Here is a 23467-nt window from a genome sequence, read left to right as displayed (position 1 = left end):
ACCTGGAAGTCCTGCAAAAGGAAGATAAGCACAGCGACCTGCCCAGCTCCACAAGACCACAGCCAGCGTGTTCAAGCCAAGAGTCACCTCTCAGCACCATCACTCTCAGTTTTCCAAGTCACCTCCTCTCACTCCCCAAGTTGATTTCCATGTCACAGACTAAACCGACTGCACTACATCAAGGTATTTCTTACTTGTCCTACAGCACAATCAAGAGACATCTAAATCAGCATGCCCATGCCATTTATTTATCAGAAACACCAGAAACAAAAGGTCAAGTTATCTTCTTTCTTGGTTTGATGAGCAAACAGCCACTGGTAGAATACTCTGCATGGACGATGTTTCCAAGTTCATGGCCAATACTGCATAGGCTGGTTTTGGATACTGCTGCAGAGTCCCATCCTGATACCTCCTAAAGACAGTCCTGTGCACTGGCCAGACCTCCTGTGAAGGCTGTATTTGTGCTTTAGGAGAACTTCCCTGCCTGAGGTGGGGGGCCAAGGAAGCCTCCTGCTTGCTTGGTGGCAGCCCGGGAAGGAGCAAGACCCAGCATCTTCTGGATGTTCTGCAAAAACAAGAATAGAAGAGCAGGGTAGTGTCAGACTGTGATAAGGAAGACAACAAAAGAGGAAGAAATCCCAGCTCTGCTTACAAGTACAACTTTCCCACTGGTTTCAACAGATTCAGGTTCTCACCCACACAGCCTTACCAGTCTGGCTACTCTACACTGGACCTCTATCTCTATACATTCCAAAAAGCTTAGCACAGAGCCAGCCAGCCATCCACAGTGGCTGCAGCAAGAGCTGGGCCACTCTTCCCCCACCTCCACAAAAGCCAGCTGATCATCAGGCCCTGGAACAGGCTGCCCAGGGAAGTGGTGGAGTCACCACCCCTGGAGCAATTTGAACAACATGTAGATGTGGTGCTGAGGGACACGGTCCAGTGGTGGACACTGCCTTGGCAGTGCTGGGTTAATGGTTAGACTCAATGATCTTCAAGGTCTTTTCCAACCAAAACGATTCCATTACTCAATCCACATTTTGGATGAGGGCTCTTTTCCTCCTCCAGCCACACCACACACAGCCAGCAGGCAGATACCTCGTTAACATATTTGCACACAAGTTGGTTAAAAAGCAACCCAGGACAGTCTTCTTTGCAATTTAACTGCAGTGCACAGAGGAGCAGGTTCCTAACAGCTGCTGACAGGTGGAACCAAAGCAGCCCTCATTTCTTCACACACTCCAGAAACCCCTGTTGACAGCAGCCATCAGAGCCTGAGGGTCTGTAAGCTGGTGAGGAAGGCTCTCCTAATGCAGACAGAATTTGGGTCAGCAACATGGCAACCAGAGTGTGTGCCAAGCTCAAGTCAGGAGCTTAGGCACAGAATTAACATGAATGCTAGTGATGCAGCTAGAACAATGGTTTGGTGGAGATGTGCAATATAACAGGACATATGTAGCAAAACCCCCAAACTGTCTACTGAGATGACCTCATCTGCATCTGAGCAGGGTGTTTTAGTAGACAACAACAAACAAGGAAAGAATTAAGTAGCAGAGGCAGGCATCAGCTAGAAACTCACTGCAGAATGTTTAAAAGTTAGATGTTTTTTCTTGATCTTTGTGACATTTCCTTTTAAATTTTACAACAGTGCAACTACAAAGAGCTACCAGCCAGTTCTTTCAGTTCATCCTTCCCTGTAAATAACTACAGATCAAGGTGCTGCTCATGCAGTGCTGATGAAACATCTCATGTGAGGGAACGAAGAAAACAACTGTGACCCCCTCACGTCACCAGCTACTGAGGAAACAGAAGAAGGAAGGAGGTTTCTCTTCAAATCTGAGCACCTCTCTGAAAGAACTGTCAGGATAGGTCTGAAAGCAAGGTCAGAGAGTTCTTTCATTTTCTGATCATGGAATTAAAACAAATTTGAAAAAAAAAATAAAAGCAGACAGAGCTTCGTAATTCCACAGTAGTTAAATGTTAAAAAAAAATAATCAGGAATCATTCTAGGTGGAGACTTTGAAAAGGAAGGTTTCAGCCTTCATACACAAGCATGAAAGTAAAGAAGGGGTACACCTGGAATGGAATTGTATCAGGTTTAGTCCTATGTAAACCAGCCACTTATTCCTTAGCCAAGAGAGGGACGGAAGGGAGAAAACAAAGGCAGCTGAGGGGCAGACTGGGCAACACCAGAGGGTGCTGCAGAGTCAGCAGCAGGCAGGACCGAGATCCTACCAGCTTTGTACTGGCTCACCCGTGGAGCAGGGGAGAGATCCTAGCAGAGCACCCATGGAAGAAAACCCTGGTGCTAAAGTCTACTCCATCTGCTTGAACAGTTGCAAGAGGAAGACAGATGGCAGCTTATCTGTCATCCAGCATTATCCTTCCATAGGAGTCCTCTCCTTGCTGTGGAAGGCTGCTACCCTCCTGTGCTAGCTGAAAAACAAGTTCTGCTGGACAGCAATCCTGAAGTCTAAACAGCTGGAAACACCAGGGCTGGGGTGAGGACCAGCAGAAACCTGTCCTGTTTGATGTGCACCAGGTTGAACAAGGAAGCCTGCCTAGTCTCCTTCCAACACAGACAGGACCATCAGCTTCAGGAGCAGGGAGGGAATACTCAAGACTTCAGGATGGAAATTCCTCATCTAAGCTATTCTGAATGCTCCTCATGTAACTTCAGGAAAGACAGAAGCTTCTTCTGCTTTTGTCTTCAAAGCAGAAAAGGCCTCAAAGACAAGGCAGCGAGCAGCTCCCTGCCCTGAGATCAGGCTGTGTGGGAAAACACACTCCTGGCAGTAGAGATAACTGCTGGCTCCCTTTCCCACTGGGACCAGGTTTCAGAGAGAAGCAGCCTGATCTACAGCTCAGGCATGTGAAAAGGAAATGAAGACCAGCAACTGCCTGAGGAACAGCAGCTTATTCCTCTCCACACAGAGCACAGGTGAAGGCTGGGAGCTCAGAAACAGGAGGGGGGGCAGAGGATGTAACCCTGACATTACACCTCCCACCCAGCCCAGCCACAAACTTTCCCAGATGAAACCCAACAGCTCAAGGACCCTCAGAAGGCCTCTCCCAGCAACCCTCCTCTCTCCAAACAGGAAGGCAAGAGGAACTAGGGGACAGGATTTACGTGCCAGGGAGAGCTGGGAACAGCGCAAAGGAAGTTACTCATGGTGAGTTGACTATTTTGGGAGATACTGGCCAGGTCACAGGCAGCAAGCTTCCCAGTCAGTGTCTGGAGAGTTTATCATCCCCACATGCCTGAGGACCACATGAAGAGACTGCCTGATGCTCCTACTGCCTATGAGATTTTAATCACCGTCCAGTTAACCTCCTCACCCTCATGTACTCCCCTGCATTTCCCTCCAGGTTGCTGTTTTTTCACACACACTAGAGCTCCTTTACTTCTGAACTCCACAGGGACATCTCTCTTCCCAGCCTCTGATCCTTTCACAGGCAGCTCCAGGATTTAAGGGGAGGCTGAGAAATGGATGGTCTCCTCAGTTTGTCCACAACCTGTTCCCTGGCTTTTGGTACATCTCCACTCCTTCTCCTCTTGTGTTAGCAGCATCAAGCCAGACATTAACTCCCACTAACTCCCACTGGCACTCCTCCCTGGGGCTAACAGACATTTAGAAGCTGACCTGGTGAGATTTCCCCTTCTGCACACAAACACCAAGGATCATACAGCTTTCACCTCCAAGGTCATTGATAACACTGAAAGTAAATCCTCAGCACCATTTTAAGCCCTTAATTACTTTCTTCCCCTCTTCCCTGGCCTCTCACAGCACTTTAAAGTCCTCTTCCCAATGCTGTTATCACCTAAATCCTTTCAAATAGTAATAAAGGCAAGAGCAGGATGCCAGCAATCAGCTTCAGTTCCCAGCTTCTGGTCTCTGCCCTTCCCTCCACATAGCCAGAAGGAAGAAGCTGAGCTGCCTAACAGCTGGAGAAAGCAGGTATAGCTCACCACCATCACGTAGACAAGGCAGCACTGTGAAGACTGCAATCTAGCACCTCTGAGCAAAACTACCCTTCTCTAAAGCAGTGAAGTAACATCCATCCTCCAAAGGGCCATCAGCATGAACTCTCAAACACAAGGGCAATTTTTTTTCCCAAAAATTTCTCTTGAATGCCCAACCCACTGCAAACAGCTCTGCATTTCTGCCCAGAACCAGACTGGACCATCACTCAGTTCATAATGTCTACTGATTTTGCAATAGGAAAGATCCTGGGACTAGAACTAACCACAGGAATTACATTTTCAGACAAAAAAACCCACGGGGGATTTTTCAGCAAGGGAGTTCCCTGATCAGCCCAATGGGTGCACAAAAAGTCTTCCTGATGGTGCTACTTGGCTTCATATAATAATCTGCAACATCCGAAAGAAGGGACTTTCTATGCAACAGGTAACACAGAGCAGTTCCAGACAAGTCTGCCTGAAGGAACTGCATCAGACCACAGCACCTTAGGAATTCAGGAAGGTGCTCCTAAGAACTAAAAAGGTCTCTTTCTTTCAAAGCAGCAAACACTGCTCCAGCTACTGGGAAGTGAAACAAGATTTGTCTTGCAGCAAAGAGAACAAGGAAGCCCCTGGCCTTTGGTACTTTGAAGCTGCCCTCACTTGGAGTGAAGGTTGTGGGCAAGATGACCTCCAGGTGACCCTTTCAACATAAATTATTCTACAATTCATTATCTGCTCTTACATAGGACCAGACACAGATCCATTTCAGCCCAAGCACCCAATGCAGAGGGCTATGGAGAACTCAGTTCACGAGGATGCACTTTGTGACTGAAGGAACTCTGTTATTAAGCTGCTCCATCAAGCCCATCCAAACTTCTGACAGCAGAAGGCATAACACACCACTTCCCTTTAAGGCTTTCTAAGTCCCTTGGCACTCCCTGAGGAAAAGCAACAAGTCAGTCAAGGAGAAAAGGGGCAAGAATTCAGGAAGTGCATCAAAGAAAAAGGAAATATAAATACAGAAGATCAGATAATTTTCAGCTAGTTGCACCAGCATTCATCCAGCCCCTAGAGTCTATTAACCTATCCTCAGCCCCCCCTGGGGAGATTTGACAAAGTAGACTTCTGGCTGCACTGAGAAGGCCCACTTGACCTCACCAGCCATTTTGCCACTTAAGCTGCTAGTGAATCTTCCTCAACAGGCACTTCCCTCGTCCTCCCTGATGCATTTCTTTTCAAAAGATGGGACTAACCAGCTTTGCTTGGGAGCCCTGTGTAGCCTACTCCTGGCTTATCATGTCAGACCCCTTTCTCTGTCACAGCTCCTAACACTGGGAGAGACTCAACAGGTGAAAGTTCTTAAGAGTTTGAAGAAAAAAAATATATATATATATAATCAGGCAGCCAGCAAAAACCCCAGAAGAACAGGCTTAACTCTTTCCTCAGTGTTCTAGCTTATCTAGGGACTGATTGAAGCTTTATAGAACCTCAAGCCACAAAGGAAATTTTCCCTGGTGATGCTACACTTCTCTTTTCTCATATTACTGTAAAAGTCACAATTGCTAAAAATCAGTACTTCGATTGAATTCTGATGGAGACAATCTCTCAGTATGGAAATCCACAAAGTGATCTGACACACACACACACACAAGGAAGGAACTGCCAACTCTGTCCTAGTGCAGGTCTCCTGTCAAGTCTTCCACACCAGTCCAGGATAGCAGCTGTTTTTATGATCCCAACCTAGAATTGCTTTGAACATGAAGCACAGGAACCAAGACAAACAAAACCCACGAACTCATGAAAGATCATACATGTGAAACTGGACTGCAGTAGTAGATTCCTCTTTATGGATGGTGATGTGCTTTCCCTGCTCCAGGCATGGAGAAGACAGCAGTGTACTCACCTGCCTGATAGACATTGTGCAGAGGATGTAGAGGAAGATGAAGGAGCAGTCAGTGTAATCCTCACCCAGAAGGTTGCGGTGGGAGAGACCCTGAATGTAGGAGAGGGGGATAAACGGAAGCTTTGCCACCACTCGGCCATCAAATCTGGAAAAGAGAGCACTGGATCACAACTGGGGACAGCAGAGGAGTCTTTGGCTACAGAAAGAACCAGTGAGCACCCTGAACATGCCACCAGAGCAGGTAATACCATACAGAAGGCTAGAAAGCCATGCTGCGTTCTCCAGCCCATCTCTACATACACTACACCAAGGAGACTAAATACATTCCCTCCCACCCCCCTCCTCACAAAACCCTCCACAGGGGAAGCAGGCTTCCCTCAGGAATAGTTTTGCTGTAGCCAAAGTGTTTCACAGTGATTTAAGTGACCAGCTGGACAAGCTGTTGGATCATAAAAATCTTGGTTGGTGTTTTGCAGTTTACTGGTGCATTTTATTTAAAAGTCAAATTTAGCAGATAACTTGCCAGAGCACAGTCAGCACTGGAATGAAAAGATGGATGATGATAATCCTGCTGTATTGCAGATAATGCAAGTAGATGGACTCCCTGCTTTAAGCAAAAGAGCATTTTCAAAGGAGAGCATTAAACACAAGCACCTTTTCCTTTCCTAGAGCAGCTATACTTCCCAGCACAAGAAAGATGCATGAGAGCCTCCAACAGAATGTTTTTCAATACCAACAGTCTCCCGGCATTAGCTCTGAAGACTAAGGCAGTACAGAGGCAGGATGATACCACATATTCCAAGCAGCCTGTACTGCTTCTGGAACTCCTCCAGGTCCACATTCCAGGGCATCAGGCAGAGTGTGAATTCTGGCCAGTTTGCAAAGATTTCTCCCAACCCAGACAGTCGATCCAACCTTTTGAAGTAAGTGTGTACGATGCCTCATCAGCATGTATATATTTGGATGTTATTTTCTCTGCATGTGCTGATTTTCTAACAGGTGTTTCTTGTTTCAAGAGATCCTAAATGAGCATTCTTTCCTGTGGAGATGCTTTCACACAGCTACAGCTCAAACACACGCCAACTTTGTTTACATCTCACAGGCAGTTTGGCAAAAGTGCTAAGAACGGATGTTTATCTCCCTGTAACATCCCCCAGTGGCTGAAAATTCTGCGTTATTCCTGCTGTGAGGGTGACAAGTACTTCAGCAGTAACACCCCAAGGTACCTGTTTTTAATTCCACCAGGTTTTCACAGCTATCATGAAGGGGTACTGAACTGCACAACTCCTGGAGCAAAACAGGGAATTGATTGCACTATAAAGTTTCTGGCAAGAGAGAAAAATGGAGACACACAGAAGCCAATTCCTCTCCCAGGAGAAATCCCATCTGCTCAGAGGCCACCACCACTACATATTTCACTGCCTTAGTGTCCCTTTTAAGCCACAACAGGCATTCAGCTGCTCATCTTCAGCACAGCAATCTGCTCTTTGTATTTCAAGCAGCCTTCTTGACACTCACATATCCTTCCAGCACGGTCTAACCTGCTGCCCCATTTCTAATGACACTCTAAGGAGAAGAGCCAGTCATCACAGTCGTTTCCATTTTGGCTAAGCTGGCACTTGGCAAAGGTGAGGTGCCCAGCCACAGAGCAGCACTCTCTGCACAGTACTTGTCCAAGGAGCAGCACATCATGCTTACTCCTATGTAATTCCTGCTCCTTTCTTCCCTCAGAGCAATGAACTCATTCAAGAACAGGAAGGGCAGGCAAATGCAACTACAGCCATTGCAGGTGTCAGCCATCCTTTTCCTCCTTTTCCTACCACACCCACAGTGCCTCCATAGATGACCTGGCAGTCACAACTTCCCAGAGAGAGCCTAAGAGCCTCCTGAATTCCTAACTGAAGTACTCTCCTCTTGAGGCAGGCAGCTGCTCTTTATGCTATGTCAAGAGAATGACAGTAGGTGAGATCAAACCATTCTATCTGCTTCAGACACTGCAGGTACAACCCACCAAAGATGCCGCCTACATACAAATGCACTAGCTACCTTGTACTGAGACCAGGAGCAAAAACTTGGCTATCTATCCCCAAAGATCATAGAGCCAAATCTTTAGATTTTAATTCAATAGTCTCAGCTATTTTCAAGAAACTTATTTCAGTCAATTTTTGTGGTCTCTGGATACTCCTGCTCTTCATGTGCATGTTCCCTCTAAAGAAAGAGGCAGCTAAAGGAAAGATATGTCCAAAAGTTTCTGTGTGGCTAGTAAAATGGTCTTTGCAGGCAGGACTCCTCAAAAGAGGAGCCAGACAAATAAACCTGGTGGTCTTAAAGGAGAAGAAACCCGTGAACTCATTTTTTTAGGTTAAGATCCGTGGAACAAGGAGCCACACAAGATTTAACCAAAATTTAACCAAACCATAATTTAACTAAATTCCTAAAGCTCTTAATGAACTTACAGCCCTGTAACACTTGCCAGCCATAGCATAGTCTGAACTGTCACTTCCTGCCCTAGAAAAGTGGACAGAGTAGTGTGGGTTTGTTTGGGGTTTTTTACTTTGTTTTTCAGTTTGTTTCAGGGGCAGCAGAAGTGGTGTTTGTATTGCACCCAAGGAGCTAGACAAGCACTTGAAGGCCTCAGGTGCAGCTCTATAAATGCCCCCACAGACCCTATGATGCTTGGCACATGACTCACAATGCATCTCAGGGCTGCAGTTAAATGAGACACCAATGACTCAAAATTGTACCCAAATTTTGAAGACCTTTAGCGCTGTGTTCCTCTGCTCATTTTCACAGCATTCCAGAGAAGGCTTGATGCTGAAGTCTGACTAAGCTGAAAAATAGTTCATACAGTGGCACTTCTGTTATTATGTTACCTCCTGTTTGCAATTTATCCACCCACAGATCTACAGTAAAATAACAACTGACTGTATCCTGGGGACTGCCAGCACAGAGGCCAAAGGTTTTGGTGCCCAAGAACGTAAATTACTGTTTGCAGGACAAATATATTGCCCACATACTAAGCAGCCTCCCAAAGGTTATACTAATCATGTCATCCTCAGATTTAAAAGCCAAAAGAAAGTTCTCATTTCAAGATCAAATCAATTTTTAGAAGTCAAGAAGTCTTTCAGTTTTGCATGTCTGAAACAAAGCTGTCTATAAGCCTAAAAAAAAACAGTTTGGGTTGTTTTTTTTTTCCTTATGTGTTGTTGTTTTTTTTTAAACCAGACCTATCCCAGGTTATTTTGAAAGCAAAGAAAGATTCCAGCCCATGCCTGGACCTGTTGGTAACTTGATTCTGATCAGTGTAAGCAGAGCAACAAACTCTGCAATTACAGTTCACTTCTAAGAGCCAGGGAGCTGACCCAATTTTGCTTGCAAGAGCATTCTTTGGTCACACCATTACAGCAAAGCCAAAGAAGCTGAAGTAGCTGCTTGCCTGCCCTAAGCAAGACGTTCCCAAGCAACAAGGATGTTAGAGTTGTGTCTAGATGAAATGCAACTTGTGCAATTTAACTGCCTTCAGCATGCAGTGTTCCCTCTTGAACAGAGCACACACGTGGTGGCCAAACAACTGCATCTTCACATGAAATATTGATCCATTTTTTAGACAGGTTAGTTACGGTTCTTGGAGGGACTCTGTCACTGTGGCACTGCAGATGAGAGAGGGGAGGTAGAGACTACAATCACCATGAAAATTTAAGAAAAAACACAAAGTTGATACTTACATGGAGTTAAACATTCCCATCAAGGCAGTGAAGCAGAAGCCAATGGCAAACATGGATTTCATCCGAACCTGTAAGCAGAAAGATAATCAAAACAACAGGCCTACATTGAAGGATTATGGGCTCACACCCTTAAGAACAGACTTTGTACAGTATCACTGGAATCTAGAAGGGAAAAGAGATGTCCCAGAAGGCCAGAGGGATTGTAAAAGTGACCAGGGAACTCCCAAAGAAGAGTCTGGTCAACAGCTGGGCGCAAAGGCAGCCACAGGGTGGACCCACTGATGTGAAGAGCTGCTTCAGGGAGAAAAAAAAAAAGTGCTCAAGAATTGTCCTGTTACCTTCCACAGGTTGTTTTTCTTCCTTCAGCCTACACAACTGTTCAGCAGGGGATCATTATGTAGCCAGAACTTACAAGAGGAAGGCAGAGAAGTGAATTCTACTTTAAAAACATCATGGAAGCTTATAAAGATGAAAACAGCTAAGGCTGGGCATGAGATGAGGCAGTAACTGCTGGAGAACTCTCTGGCTCATACAAAAATCTGCAGTTATTAGAGATATTCCAGAAGGACACGTCAGGAGGCAAAGCCACTATTTTTGCCAGTTGAACAACTTTTCTATTGAAAAGCTGACTGAAATCTTCAGCAGTCTAGAACTGGCTTTAATTTTCTTACCATTGACAAGTCTCTGTTGTTATTCTTCAGTTTCTCTTCTTGTCTCTCTGGGAAGAAAAACATCAACAGTTATAATCAGTTATACCAACCTAGAAACCAGAGTGTTTTCATTTCCAGGAAGACTTAACCTTCTTGGCTCTCCAAACAAGTAACACTTCCAAAACCAACTCCAGCTCTCTATGCCAGACAGAATAAAGTGAAAAACTGTAGATAGCCAACTGCTTCTCCATCACAGTGACATGCAGCAAAGCAGGCACAAAAGAGGAGGAGGCTAAAATCACACGTTCAGCACTTTGGAAAGAAATGCACAGAATGTCAAATTTGCTAACTCAACCAACTGACACAGCAGCATGAGCAACGTTGCCAGAAAACAAAGACAGTGCCTCTATATCACACTTCTGAAAGAGAGCAGTTTCAATTTACTGCACACCAGGCTCACTGTTTTAAATTTATTATATAAGGATTTCATTTTGGAAGTGCCAGAAGGGACTCTGAAACCACACACAGAGCAGGGAGCTGCACCTCAGCAAGGTTAACATCCTGCTGGTCTTAGTAATGAATTGTGGACCTTTGTCACAACTAAAGGACTCTCCAAAGAGGAAAGATGTTTTCTACATCAATTTCAGCAACGTGTGTATTACTACATTTTATAGAGAACACTTCAAAATACTGCTTTGGAAATTTAGCCTGTCCATAAGTCATCACAAACTTCAAAGATGCACAATTTTCTAGGAGGGCATTTTCCACTGTGCTTCTCTCAGACTGCAGATCCAGAGGGGCAGCCAGGGCTTGAAACCAACATCTAGTGAACTAAGGATGTGGACAATGAAGAAATGTCCAAAGAACAGTGTGAGCAAAGGAGATGAGGAGCAGAAGGACTGTCCAGGACTATCCAGCATGGGAGCTGCCCAGTGGATCCCTGCTGAAGTTTCAGTACAAAAGGCTCATGGCACAGAAGCTCAACACTTCTCCTCCAAGACCCTGCCAAATACAGGGACTTGCAGTAAGTGTTATGAGAAGCACCAGCAAGACCCCTCTCTGATTTCTTAGAATCCTCAATTGCTCCCAACCATAAACCAGCCCCTCTGGCAGGAACTTTCCAGACACCTGCTTCCTGACCCAGGTGGAGAGTTTTGTTCTAGGACATTTCAGCAACCACAGGCCAGTTCTTTAGGAATCACATTTGGCACAAATACTTGTTTTTTCCCTCTGCTACATAACTAACCATCTATTTAGATGGGCTAAAGGTTACATAGAGATACAGAATAAAGCCCTGGTCCCTCAATATACGTGACCAGTTTCTCACCCAGTTTTACAGACTCAAAGCAAACAGGCTTTGGGTGTCCTACCTAACATTAAAGGTTTGTTCCTGCTCATGTCACACATAAGCAGCAATTCAGTACTTTGCTATACAGTCCAGTAGAGAACAGAGAAAAAGAGTTCTGGGTCAACAAGCAGCACCCTGGAATCCAAAATCATCTTGTTCTGCTTTTTGGAACACAAACCACAAGGATCCAGGGATACAGCAATAATCTTATTTGCCAGCACTGGGGTTTCTTTTGTTTTCTTTCGGGGTTTTTTTTGGTGCAGTTTTGTTTTGCTGACTACTCAGCACTCATCTGGACTGCTGGGAATATCCCTGTCTTTTCTTCTAGGGCCACATGGACACAGAAGCCAAAATGACAGAAGGCTGCACCATGATGTGAAAGGTGAGCTGTCTGAGCAGTGTGAAAGGTCATTTAGACACAACCTGACTCGTTCACTTTACACTTCAAAATAAAAATTTTGATAAGTAGGAAGCACCAAATTAAGCCTTCCCATGCAGCTTTCACCCTACCTCCTTGTGCACACACAGTGCATCCCTTACAGAGCCAAGTAATCACACCCCCACACACCTCCTGCCTTATTCTGTGCACAAAACAGATGGCAACTGGGGCAGGTCTATACCATGGCTGGACTTATCCGTAAAGACTCACCTCACTATTTTATTACTTAACCTGAATGGTAGGAACTCCAGCACATGTTCAATTTGCTGTTACAACCATTCTATACCTTGCAGAATGATTTCACACCCAGTAAGTCACTGGGATCAGAGATTTTAAAAGCAGCTAACAGCTAAAAGCAGTTAAAGCAAGGCATTTTCTTGACATCATGCTTGACATTTAGGGCCCGATTTTCTAGAAACACTGAGAATTCAGCTGAAATTCAGCCTGAAAACAAATGAGACACTGAAGTTATGCAGCACTTGCAAGAAAAAAAAACAAAAATGTCAGTCTTGGTATCTTAGGCTTGGCCAGCAAGCACCACAGCAAACAAACTCAGTGGTCATTTCCTAAGTTCTTTTCTTAGTCCCTTTGTGCTTTGTTTTTCATTTGCAAAACAAGATTATTTCAGCATATAAAAAAAAAAACAAAACACAACTGGTCAAGCATCTAAATTCCTCAGATTCTATTGTTTATTAGTTTAATCCAAGCACAAGTAAAATATTCTCTGCTAAGAACATAGCTTGGATGGTGCCCTGCAAGAAAAAGTCATTGCCACACATTCAAGAGCAACCATATGAAACAACAGCACCTAATGTTAGAAAGTTGCCTTGTCCACCAAGTAGTATTTTATCCCCTGCAGGGGTTATTCAAGATTAAGAACTAAAAATGCACAAGAGGAAGAGTTTTGGCTCCTGTCCCTTCTGGAGTCTAACGATAACAGGTTTTTATACCTAGGAAGAACTGTTTGAAGATATTTTTATCATTATTCCCAAGCTTTGTACAGATCAAATGACTAATCCAGCTACCTGGCGTTACAGAGGAATGAGGAAACCAACTCCCAGGAGCTCTCAGAAGTGTTCCTGCCATGGTATCTGTAATAATTAAACTGCACTTTGCTGCACGTTTTAGAGTCCTGCAGATAACAGGACTTTCCAAAGCACATGTCCATTAAACATCTGCCACGTTGCTCTTGCACAGCTCAGAGTTACCTCCACCCAGAAGGACTTGAGCTTATTGACAATGAAAAAGAATGAAAAAACCCCAATACTTAAAATTGAGCAAAACTAATTTAGTCAACTTTAACTCTAATCAACTTTAATCATCTCTAAGAGTGCTTCTATTTATTTCAAACCCCTTCAGATCTGAAGTGTTCAAGTGAGAAAGAAAAAAAAAAAAACAACAAACCAAAGAGAAAGATTTAGAAATCACCACCATGTAGCCACAAAGCTATTGTAAGCTGAATGTGCAGTGCAGCAAAGAGCTTTGACAACAGAAGTTAACAACAGTCATGGCTGTAAAGGCTCAAACCAGAGAGAAAGGCAACCAGTTCTACTAGAAGTGCTGCTCCACTCAGTGATGCTGCCCTTCTCTGCTTTTGACTAAAATCATTGAGAGGTTAGATACCTCCTGCCTTGGGAAAGCAGGGCAAAAGTATTCACATTCCAGTCATCAAGAAAAGACTCAGCTCTAGTACCACTTCTATAAGTTTACCCACCTTCCCTCATGCTTGGGACACCATGCTCCCCTCCCAGTCTTACCTATTTTCTTTTTCTGCTGTCGACCTGCTGATTCAGTTATTGTTTCTTTCTTCTTTTCCACTGCCAAGTGAAAAACAAGATATTCCATCATTTCTGCATAGGGATACCACCAGCCCTTTTCCATATACCAAACAAAACATGTTATTCCTTCAGAGAACAGGGGCACAAAAGGAAGCTGGGTATAACTAAGAACATATTCAGAATCAAGAAGTTACAAACCACCAAAGCTGACCCCATTGAACATTTATTAAATTAAAAAAACCCAAACAACCACATCCAAAGCCTGGATGAGATATAGGAATACTTAAAGGGTTAACTTTAAACTCTGTCAAGAGCCCATTACATTGTTAATTGAGCAGTCTAGGGACAGTTTTGGCTCAAATGACCCTTGCTGATTTGTCATTAGTACTAGACAGTACTTTTGATTCAGCAAGTGCAATGAAAAGAGCTTTGTGGCCAGCTCTGCTCCCAATTATCTGCAGTGGGAAGCAGAATACAGGAAAGCCTGTGTTCTCACACATCCCTTCTTCACAGACAAGCATTCTCAGGGGAAATGCTGCCCAAGCAGTCAGCCACAGCCTCTCTGTTCTTCAATTAATCAGTACTGAAACTTTTCCAGTATTTTAAAGTAGCAGCCTAAGCTCAAAGTTACTAGCCCTCCAAATCAGACACACTCACCAAGCATCTGCAAACAACTACCACGGCAGAGAAAAAACATGACACAAAGCCAGCACAGTGAACTTGTAACACAGTAAATGGGCTGTTCATCTAAACACACTCTTCCTCTGACAGCAAAAAGCTCTTCCAGGAAGTAAGAGACATTTTCATTTAAGACCTATAACAAGAGTCCTACAAGAGGTGAGGATGATGAAGCATGGCTAAGGTCTAACAGGAGATAGCAGCCTCTTTTCCTTCTGTGTTATCTGGACCATACCTACTCTAGCAATGAATAGGCTTGGCTCCTTGTTAAGTTAGCTGACGAGCCAGCTTAGAGCTCTGAGCTTTAGGACTCTTCTTCCCTGTGAAGAACAACCTGAGCACAAATCTAGCCCCAGCTGCAGCATAGGAGGTTTAAGGTGAATATCAGAAAAATTTTTTTTACTGTGAGAGTGACAGAGCACTGGAACAGGCTGCCCAGAGAGGTTGTGGAGTCTCCTTCGCTGGAGACATTCAAAACCCACATGGATGCCTTCCTGTGTGATGTACTCTAGGTGACCCTGCTCTGGCAGGGGGGTTGGACTAGATGATCTTTTGAGGTCCCTTCCAACCCCTAGGTTCTATGATTCTATGATTCAATTTCAAACCACGGGTAAAACTGAGAGAGCCAGCCTCTAAAGTCAGACAAGGATTTGAAGTGCTGGCTTCTGAAATGCCTGTGATATGATAGTTGGTCACACCTGCTAAGAAAACCACACCAGCCCAGACAAGACAGCTAGGTATGTTTTCCTCTGTGGTGATGTAGTAAGACAATTGTTCCAAAGAACCAGCAGATCTCTAATAGGCAGGCTAGCACAAGGGAAAAACAGGGAAGTCTGCTCAGAGGGAACGCTGGAGAGAGGTGCCAGATGACACAACCCACCCAGTGCTCACATCATGCTCTCTCCATAACCTTCCTTATGCTAAATCCAGCTGAAGCATCCTGATCAGTCCATCCCAACCCTAGTCCTCAGAACCCCACAGCCCCCAACTCTAAACTGGAGAACTTTTCAGGCCTACCTATTGCTCCCAGCCCTGGCAAGAGGGCTCCTCCAGAGCCCAGCTTCACTCCAGACAGTGCTGTTGAGCATCATGCCAACCTAACATACTCCACAGCCCCACTCCCCTTCTGGTTCCAGCCCAACAAGTAACAGCCTCACAAGCCTGTTCCTGGGAACACACGATGACACAGCAGCAGTTCTAGAGCTGGCCTTCAGCCTTGCAAATTTACCATGACATTTACCCCAGAACACTCACTGCCACCTCTGCAGCAGCCTCAGACAATTCTGCAGGATGAAACTCAGTAACAATGTCTGCTCAAGCAACACTGCTTGGCAGTTGTTTTTGCAAATGCTTAGGATTGCTAGGACTCCCGTGGGAGAGCTTAAAGGTCTCCAATGTGTTTTTTCCTGTTTCAGATGTGTTAGACAACAGTGAAAGGTGTGGCTCAAGTGGTCCACTTTGCAAGTTGTCTGTAAACCAGCGGGTCAGCCAGCTGTCCTTATCACAGGAGGGGGAAAAAAAAAGCAAAGCTGAATTTCTAGTGACTCCTAATGCAGTTGTACTTGTTGTTGTTGTTAGGGGTGGGGAAATCAAACAATGTTAGAAACTAATTGAGATGCATGAACCTCACATCTTCCCCTTCACAGATTATAGCCTAGATACCAGGAGGGCTATAAAAACAAACAGCATTAAACTCTTACAGCAATCATTAAGCCCCAGAGAGTAAGCCCTGCTAACTGCTTGCTGAGTTCCACAGCACAAACACACCAGGACATTAACTCCAAGTTTTCAGCTGTTTCAACTACTGCTCCAGCTTGCTCTTCCAGGGATAATTCAACCCTCCACATTTTTGTCAGCCAAGTGAGATTAAAATGAAGCAGGCAGAGCTGCAATCCCCATCTGATACTGCCCTGATGACAAAAGCCCCTAATTGAGGAGCTGTGACACAACCATGACTATACTTCAAGCCCCTCAGTTTATTTTGCCCAGGGGAAGGCTGAATAAGCTAGACTGGAAAGAGAATGCTTGGATCATGCTGGTCTGTCATGCACTAAGAGCACTGACATCGTGGTGAAATGTTTGTAAGGTAAAACCAGCTCAGGTTTGGCCTCAATTGTTGTGTGATGGCTCTTACTGCTGCAACTTGTGTAGGGAGCATGCAGTTGAGTTGGAATTCCTCCCTCTGCTCCCTGGCTTCTAATACAGAGAGATCCATTGAAACACTCCATGCTCAGACCCTCCTGCTCACCATTCCTCTCAATATCTGATGCTTATCTTCCAACTGCTCACCTTGAGCTCCCTTTTCCCTTCCTCCTACATCCTTTGGTCAGCCTCTCTCAGATCTCTCTATGGAAGTAACCTGGGACATTTTTCCTAATCAATTCTATTTGTTCCCAGTACACATCAATGTAATTTATTTTTATATCAGCTCAGGCCTTTCTGTCTCACCCCCCTCCATTAATCACCAGTTTCCCTCTTTATGTATAATGTTATTCATTATTCAACCCTAGATCTTTCTTACTACTGATCTCAGATTCTTGAAAAGCAGAAAATGCATCTTCACACTCATTTCAGGCACCTAAAAGAATCTAGAGACAGGCTACTCATGTTCAGAAAACAAAAAAGATGTCAGTACTGATCTCTTACTCCCTCCTGTCCTTCACTAGAAGGTGATTCAGACAATTCAACACCTCTTGGTACAAACCTCCCTTCCAACAAAAGGCAAGAATTACGGACACAAAAAAACCCCTCTAGTACAGATTTGTGTAACTTGTAAAATTAGGCCCCTATGAAATCCAAGCTGAAGAAAGTTCTCTGCTGTAGCATAAGGGGCAGCAGGAATTTCTCAGAGGGCAGACTATTGAATTGGACACCTGCTGAAGGAGGATGTAACAGGAGCAGCAAGACAGGTTCTCTAATGTCTGAAAAGGACTTACATTTCTTGCTCTGTTTTTCCACTTCAGCCTTTAATCTCTTGTACTTGTCTGTTCGATACACCAGCACCCAAGTTATACCTGAAACAAACACTCAGCAAGTAACTATGTAAGTAAATCCTCTGGTAGTAACAGATACAAGTTAGCAAGTATGTAGGCAATAAAACACAAGCCATCCTTGCATACAAAACATTGTAACACACCAAAGTTACCACCAGGAAGTTGTATCATCACTTCCCTTCAAATTCCCTTCCCAAGTCCCATGTAGCAGCAATAAAATAAACGTCTTCAGAAGTTGTGTGTGATCTCACCGAGCTGTTCTGTGGGACCCATTCAGGTCCTTCATGCTCCTGTTTGCCAGCTGTTGCTCACCTTCAAACCAGGAGCTGATTCAGGCAATCAACATCGTGGTGTTCTGCCTTTTCCTAGCACCTGATGAAGGCCTGAGGAACAACTCGCACTTCTACCAGGACTTCTCCATTAGTAACACTTTTTGAAAAGGCAAATTGATACAGCAGGCTAGAAGAGAGCTTCAGAGATTCCCCAGGCTAACTCCTTGCACTCAAACATGATCAAAACAACTGCAGAACCAGTGGTTTGTGAGAAGCTTAATCTGAGCTCTCACACAAAGCTTTTGGCACTTTTATTTTGGCTTTGGTTTGACAACAGGACTGTGCTACTGAGACCCAGGGATCACCAGCTGCAGAGGAGGAAACCTTGTAGATGCTTGTGAGGTCAACACAGCTTTGTGCTGTGAAAGGCAGGGGGTGTGGACACCATCCAACCCCACATCCAGTGCAGTAGGGCACCCAAAAAGTGATCATATTCCACCTGGGACTCTGTCTGCCCTTGAGTGCTCCAAGACAGTATCTTGCAGCTCTTGCAGGAAGATGATTAGAGGATACAGCTCCATGTCAGGAAGAGGGAGCCAGCTCCAACTTTGGTTGGTCCAAAAGGTATCTTATCTAACTGTCTTTAAAAAGCTGCATCTATTTCAACACCCTATCATTAAAAAAAAAAAAAAAAAGCCTTTCCAAGCAACCATCATTGCAAGTCCAGGCGATTTCTTCACATCCTTCCCATGGGAGCTACAGGAAAACACCAGTGTCCTCTTCCAGGCACCCTGTTCTCCCATCCTCCCACAGCCTTCCTTCTTCCAGACCAAACCACGCCAATTCCCACCACCTGGAACGCCCACGGCAAGCCTCCAAGCGCTGGGCCTCCGCTGACCCTGAGAACCGAACGTCGTTTCTCGCTCTCCAGGCTCCGCTTTCCCCCGCCCCCCCCCAACCCCGCCCCACTCCCTCCAGCTCCCACCCCCCTCCCCAGTGACCCCCGCCATTGCACCCACCCCCTCCCAGCGCTCAGGACCGGGCCCCTGCCAGCCCGGAGCCGCTCGGGGCCCTCCCCAAACAGGCACCAAGGCCTCCCCGCTCCACCGGGGCCCGGCCGGGGCCCGCGGCGCCCGACACTCACCCTCGGCCAGCAGCGCCGTGCACACGGAGATGAAAACGATGAGGACAGTGTCGGCGAACATGGTGCTCATGGTGATACCACCCCCTTCCCCCCCCCCCCGTGCCCGGTAACGCCGCCGCGCTCCCGGAATTAGGCCCCACCACCCGGAAGAAGCTCCCGGGGGCCACGTTGCCTAGCAACAGCCGGAAGAAGAGACCCGCGCTTCCGGGAGACAAGCCGCGGGAAGAGCGGGGGGCGGGGAAAGCGCGAGCAGGCGCGGCTGTGATTGGACGAGGCGGCTGTCAATCCCGGCAGGCGCGGCTGTGATTGGACGAGGCGGGTGTCGGGGCCGGGCTGCGCGGGCTGGGGCCGCCGTCCGGCCTGTGATGGCGGCGGGGCGGGGAGCAGGGCGCGGGGAGCCGGGCCTCTCAACACAGCTCCTCACAGCGCAGACAGAGAGAAGGGGACGTGGCTACTGAGCGCGGAGGCGTCGTTGCTGAGATCCGAAGCCGGGGGCTTGGCGCCTTCCCCCAGAGCGAGCGCGCCGGGCGAGGTGTTTCCTGGCGTGTTTTACACAAAAACTGTAAAATGAGCCAACTTCCTGCTCCGTCCTCCTCAGGGTGGTTTACACATCATAGAGTTACGTCGCTACTTCTTCACCTGGGTGAAGGGTCTTCACCTGGGCAGCTGAAAGGTCCTTGTGAGCTGGGGACGTGACTTTTAGTATTATAATGACATTATAATGAGCTGAGCTCGCCTAAGGGACAAAAACATCTCAAGCTCTACAGCTCCGAGACTGGTTTCACTGCCAGTCTTCTTGATTTTGGTTCTTTATCACCTCCTGCCTTCCTCAGGTAGACCTCGAGTCTCCTCAGCCAAGTCGGTGATTAACCTTTTAAACCTCTTGATTAATTGCTTTCTTCAGGGCCTGGTTATTGCAGGATGTCCTTGCTCAGTGCTGGCTTGTGGTAGTGATTGTGTGCCTCTCTGACTGCAACTTTAACTGGTACACACACATATATATATATATGCACACACAGAGTACATCTTACACAAAATAATCACAGCAATTTAAATGTCCAAGCTGTTTTCTAGCACCAGCACCCTCCAAGTCCCTCTCACCTGGGCCTTGAGCAGGGCTGTGCACATGTGATATATTCGTGGATGGGATGAGACTAAGAACACTAATGAGGACAGTGAAATGTTGGCAAGGATTTAGCAGAGAGACTGACTTTGATTGAGGCTCCGGGAGCCACAGCTGGAGCAACAGAACTAGACCAAATCCACTAGCTGCAATGGGGTTAAAGGAGACCTAGAAAGGAGGAATACAGAAAAGGAAGCAGGGCAGGTTTCTGCCTGTCCTTGTGTAACTGAGGAGTTTGCCATCAGTGGAGAGATGTGGGGCTACAGGCCCGGGACAGTGTGAAAAATAAGGAAGGCCCTGCCACTGCCCTTGAATGAAGCACCCCATTCAGACAGATGGGGACCAAGCTGCAATCCAGAGAGGGCAGCGCAAGTGATAAGTGAAGGTGTGAGATTAGACAGCAAAGAAATTCTCCAGAGCCTGGTGACGTTTGCACAGAAGGAAGCGTGAAAGCCAGATGTTTGCAGGTGGCTGCGCCGTGAGTCAGGCCTCGCTGAAAGCTGCAGCTCAGCACCCTCTGTGCCCCAGGGAAAGTCCTGGTGTCACCACCTCTGCAAGACTGGGGGAGAACTGAGGGCAGAACCTGGCCATGAGTCTGGTGGGGAGTCAGGGGGATGGGAATGAACTTAAGGGTGGATAGAGCAGTTTAGGGTGAGCAGCAGGAAGGTATTCGTGGCCGATGATGCAGAAGGACCGTGGTAATATTTTGTGGCCTTCCATGTGCCACCTCATGCACTTGGCTCTGCTGTATGCCATCCTCCACCCTCTCTCCCTCTCTTTAGAGCTCTCTGGCTTTCCTGGCTGTCAGAGGCATCAGTATGAATCAAGGCAATATTTGGAAATAGCTTCTCTCATACCTCTGTGGGAACTGATCCACAGGGTGTCAGTTGCCCAGTACTGAGCGTGGTCTTTCACAGAAGGCTTGTGCAGCAGAAGGCAGGCCAGCAGGAGACAGTCAGTGCCATGAACCTCTTTCCTCACTAGTGTCTGTGCTTTGAACTGGAGGCAGAGGTGACATGGGCTCTTTGTAATTCCATCCTGTCATTTTTTTGAATCACTCCGGGATCCTTATCAGCAGGTTTTTTACAAACAACTGAAGGTATATTGCCCTCAATGGCATTTCCTTTTTAAAACAGCATTCTGGGCTTTGATCAATGTGTAAAGGACAGATGAAGAGTCGGGTGCAGTCATATTCAATCTAACAAGCCTGGGATATGAGGAAAAGGGAAACATTTGCACAATATGTAGCTCTAGACGCATGAGTTTGGGGCAATCTACAAACTTTATAGATACAGCAGAGGTGATATTTATGGAGGTAGCCTCCAGATTAGAGAGCAACATGTCCAAGTAGATTTCATATACTGAAGTATCCAAACTTAAACTGAACAAAAGATGAAGTTGCCTTGCACAGTACGTTAGTGACTGGTGACTCAGAAGAAGAGTGTGTGGAATTCTCAGGTAAGTTCTGAGGAAAGATGCCATCTAAACCTAACTGGGGCTTGGATTTGATTCACTTCCAGTTTACTGGTTTGGAAAGAGCCATTTAAACTTGTGTTCTGCATAAATAAGCCTTGGATATCCTCAGCTTGTACCCCTTGAGGGCCCATCAGGAGGCGTTTATTCATCCTTCCCACTGCAAGTGTGTCTTGCCATGTATCCAGCCAGCATCTGGTTTAAAGGGGCAACTGGAGGTGAAATGCCAGTCTGGAACAGCTTCAGCACAGTCTGAAACTGCTTCAGCACAGCCAAGGCTTTGATCTGTCCCCAGGCAGGGCAGCAGAGGGGCTGGCAGCACCGAGCGTAGGCGCCAGGAGAACCAAATAACCCGGAGGCAACCAGGGGGTTTTGCATTTCAGATCTGGATGTGCAGCTGAGGAAGAAGAGCTGTGAGCAGCTCCTGGGGCCTGGCGGCGTGCACAGGATCTGTGCCCGTGGTCAGCCCTTGGAAGCTGGCATGGTGCCGTGGGAATCTGCTGGAATTCTTCCCCGCAGGAAGTTCTGGTACGCACACAGCACTTCCTCCCCGAGCTCCCGTGCCACCAGCTGCAGCCCACGGGGGCACGGCTGGAGGGGAGCTCAGAGAGAGGCCCAGGGTGCTAGGACCCACCCAGCAAACATTTCCACACCTGTTTCACTCTAGTGGAGAGCGGGAAGTTAAAAACCTCCCTGAAATGTACGGTCCTATGAACAGGGCTGGGAGGAACCTTAGGGCAACCCCTCCCTGCCCCAGCACAGGATCCACTCTACTAAAAACTTTCTATACAGGAGCTTGACTAAGTGCATTTTATTTTTTTCCAAAACCTCGACGCTGGAGAGTCCTTACTGCCCCTAAACAGCCCATTTCAGGACATAACCATCCTCACACTTAGAAAATGTCCCCAAATACCTGTGCTGAATGGCCCTAGTCGCAATTTGAGCTGGCAACATTTTGTTCTGATCCTCAGGGGTAAGAGAAATGTATTCCCTTCCCGTGGCCACCTTTGATGTATTTGGAAAAGGTTATAGTGTGTCCCTGCAGAGGTCAGCAGGCAGGGTTCCTGCAGTCCTCCTGCAGAGTCAGGCCCCAGGCTGTCCCTAAGACCCCCAACTGCAGTCTCATCTTCCTGGGAACGCTGTACCCAGTGGTGCTAGTGCCCAGCAGAACCTTCCCTACTGCATCCTGCCTATGCCTGCGTGTCCCAGTGGGATGTTTTCCTTCTCCCCAGCAGCATGGCATCGACTCTTTGATCCGCTGCCCTCGGATCCGTGGCAGGGCTGGCCAGCCAGCAGGTTCCCATCTTGCCTTCTCACGGATGATTGCTGCTGGCCAAGCACAGCCCCTGGCACTTGCCCACACCCTGCACTCAGCCCAGCCCCTTTCCCTTTGGTCAAGAGCATCCTGACTTTGAATCCTGGCCTGTGGAGCCCTCAGGGCTCTTCCCCAACAAGCCCCGTTGGACAAAGACCCCAGTGTAGCTTTTGTTCCTGGTTTTTGGGTCAATCACAGAATCTTAGGGGCTGGAGGGGACCTTGAAAGATCATCTAGTCCAAACCTACCCCCCGCCAGAGCAGGGTGTGGAATAAACGCTCCTAAGTGCTCACAGGACTTGGTGGGGTGGGGGGGCCATAGAATGGGGGTCCTGCTGGGAGCCCCAGTGCTGTCCCACGAGCTGACATGACCAGCGCTGGCTGGAGGCCGACGGCGAGTGGGGCAGCAGGAGGGAGGGTGTCGGGGGAAGGGGCAGAGGGGGACAAACCCCAGCGCATCGCCTTTGTCCCCGGGAGGGCGGCGGCGGAGCGCGGGGCCCCCGCGTGTGCCGAGGCGGGCTGGTGCGGAGCATGTGCAGCTGCGGCAGGCACCTGGCAGGGAGCCGCAGCGCCGGGGATGTGAACCAGGCGGGGAGGAAGGCCCTTGACTCATCAGATAAATCCAGCCCCGCACGGCGAGCGAAGGCGGAGGAGGAGGAGGAG

At 47.0% G+C, this 23467-nt stretch overlaps 1 protein-coding gene across 1 annotated transcript; it reads right to left on the bottom strand.

Moving 5' to 3' along the window:
• Nucleotides 1–226: 226 nt before the first annotated feature.
• Nucleotides 227–19008, bottom strand: TMCO1 (transmembrane and coiled-coil domains 1). The gene is made up of 7 exons (XM_051625223.1): nucleotides 18895–19008; nucleotides 17422–17499; nucleotides 13787–13846; nucleotides 10264–10310; nucleotides 9593–9660; nucleotides 5868–6012; nucleotides 227–565 (listed from the first exon to the last, which is right to left on the bottom strand). Exons 1-7 carry the CDS (start codon nucleotides 18962–18964, stop codon nucleotides 467–469), a joined length of 567 nt encoding a protein of 188 aa, XP_051481183.1. The 5' UTR covers nucleotides 18965–19008; the 3' UTR covers nucleotides 227–466.
• Nucleotides 19009–23467: the final 4459 nt, after the last annotated feature.

The sequence above is a fragment of the Apus apus genome, chromosome 7, assembly GCF_020740795.1.
Source record: "Apus apus isolate bApuApu2 chromosome 7, bApuApu2.pri.cur, whole genome shotgun sequence".
Classification (NCBI taxonomy): domain Eukaryota; kingdom Metazoa; phylum Chordata; class Aves; order Apodiformes; family Apodidae; genus Apus; species Apus apus.
The sequence above is the reverse complement of the archived record's forward strand: the minus strand, read 5'-3'. Positions and strand labels throughout refer to the sequence as shown.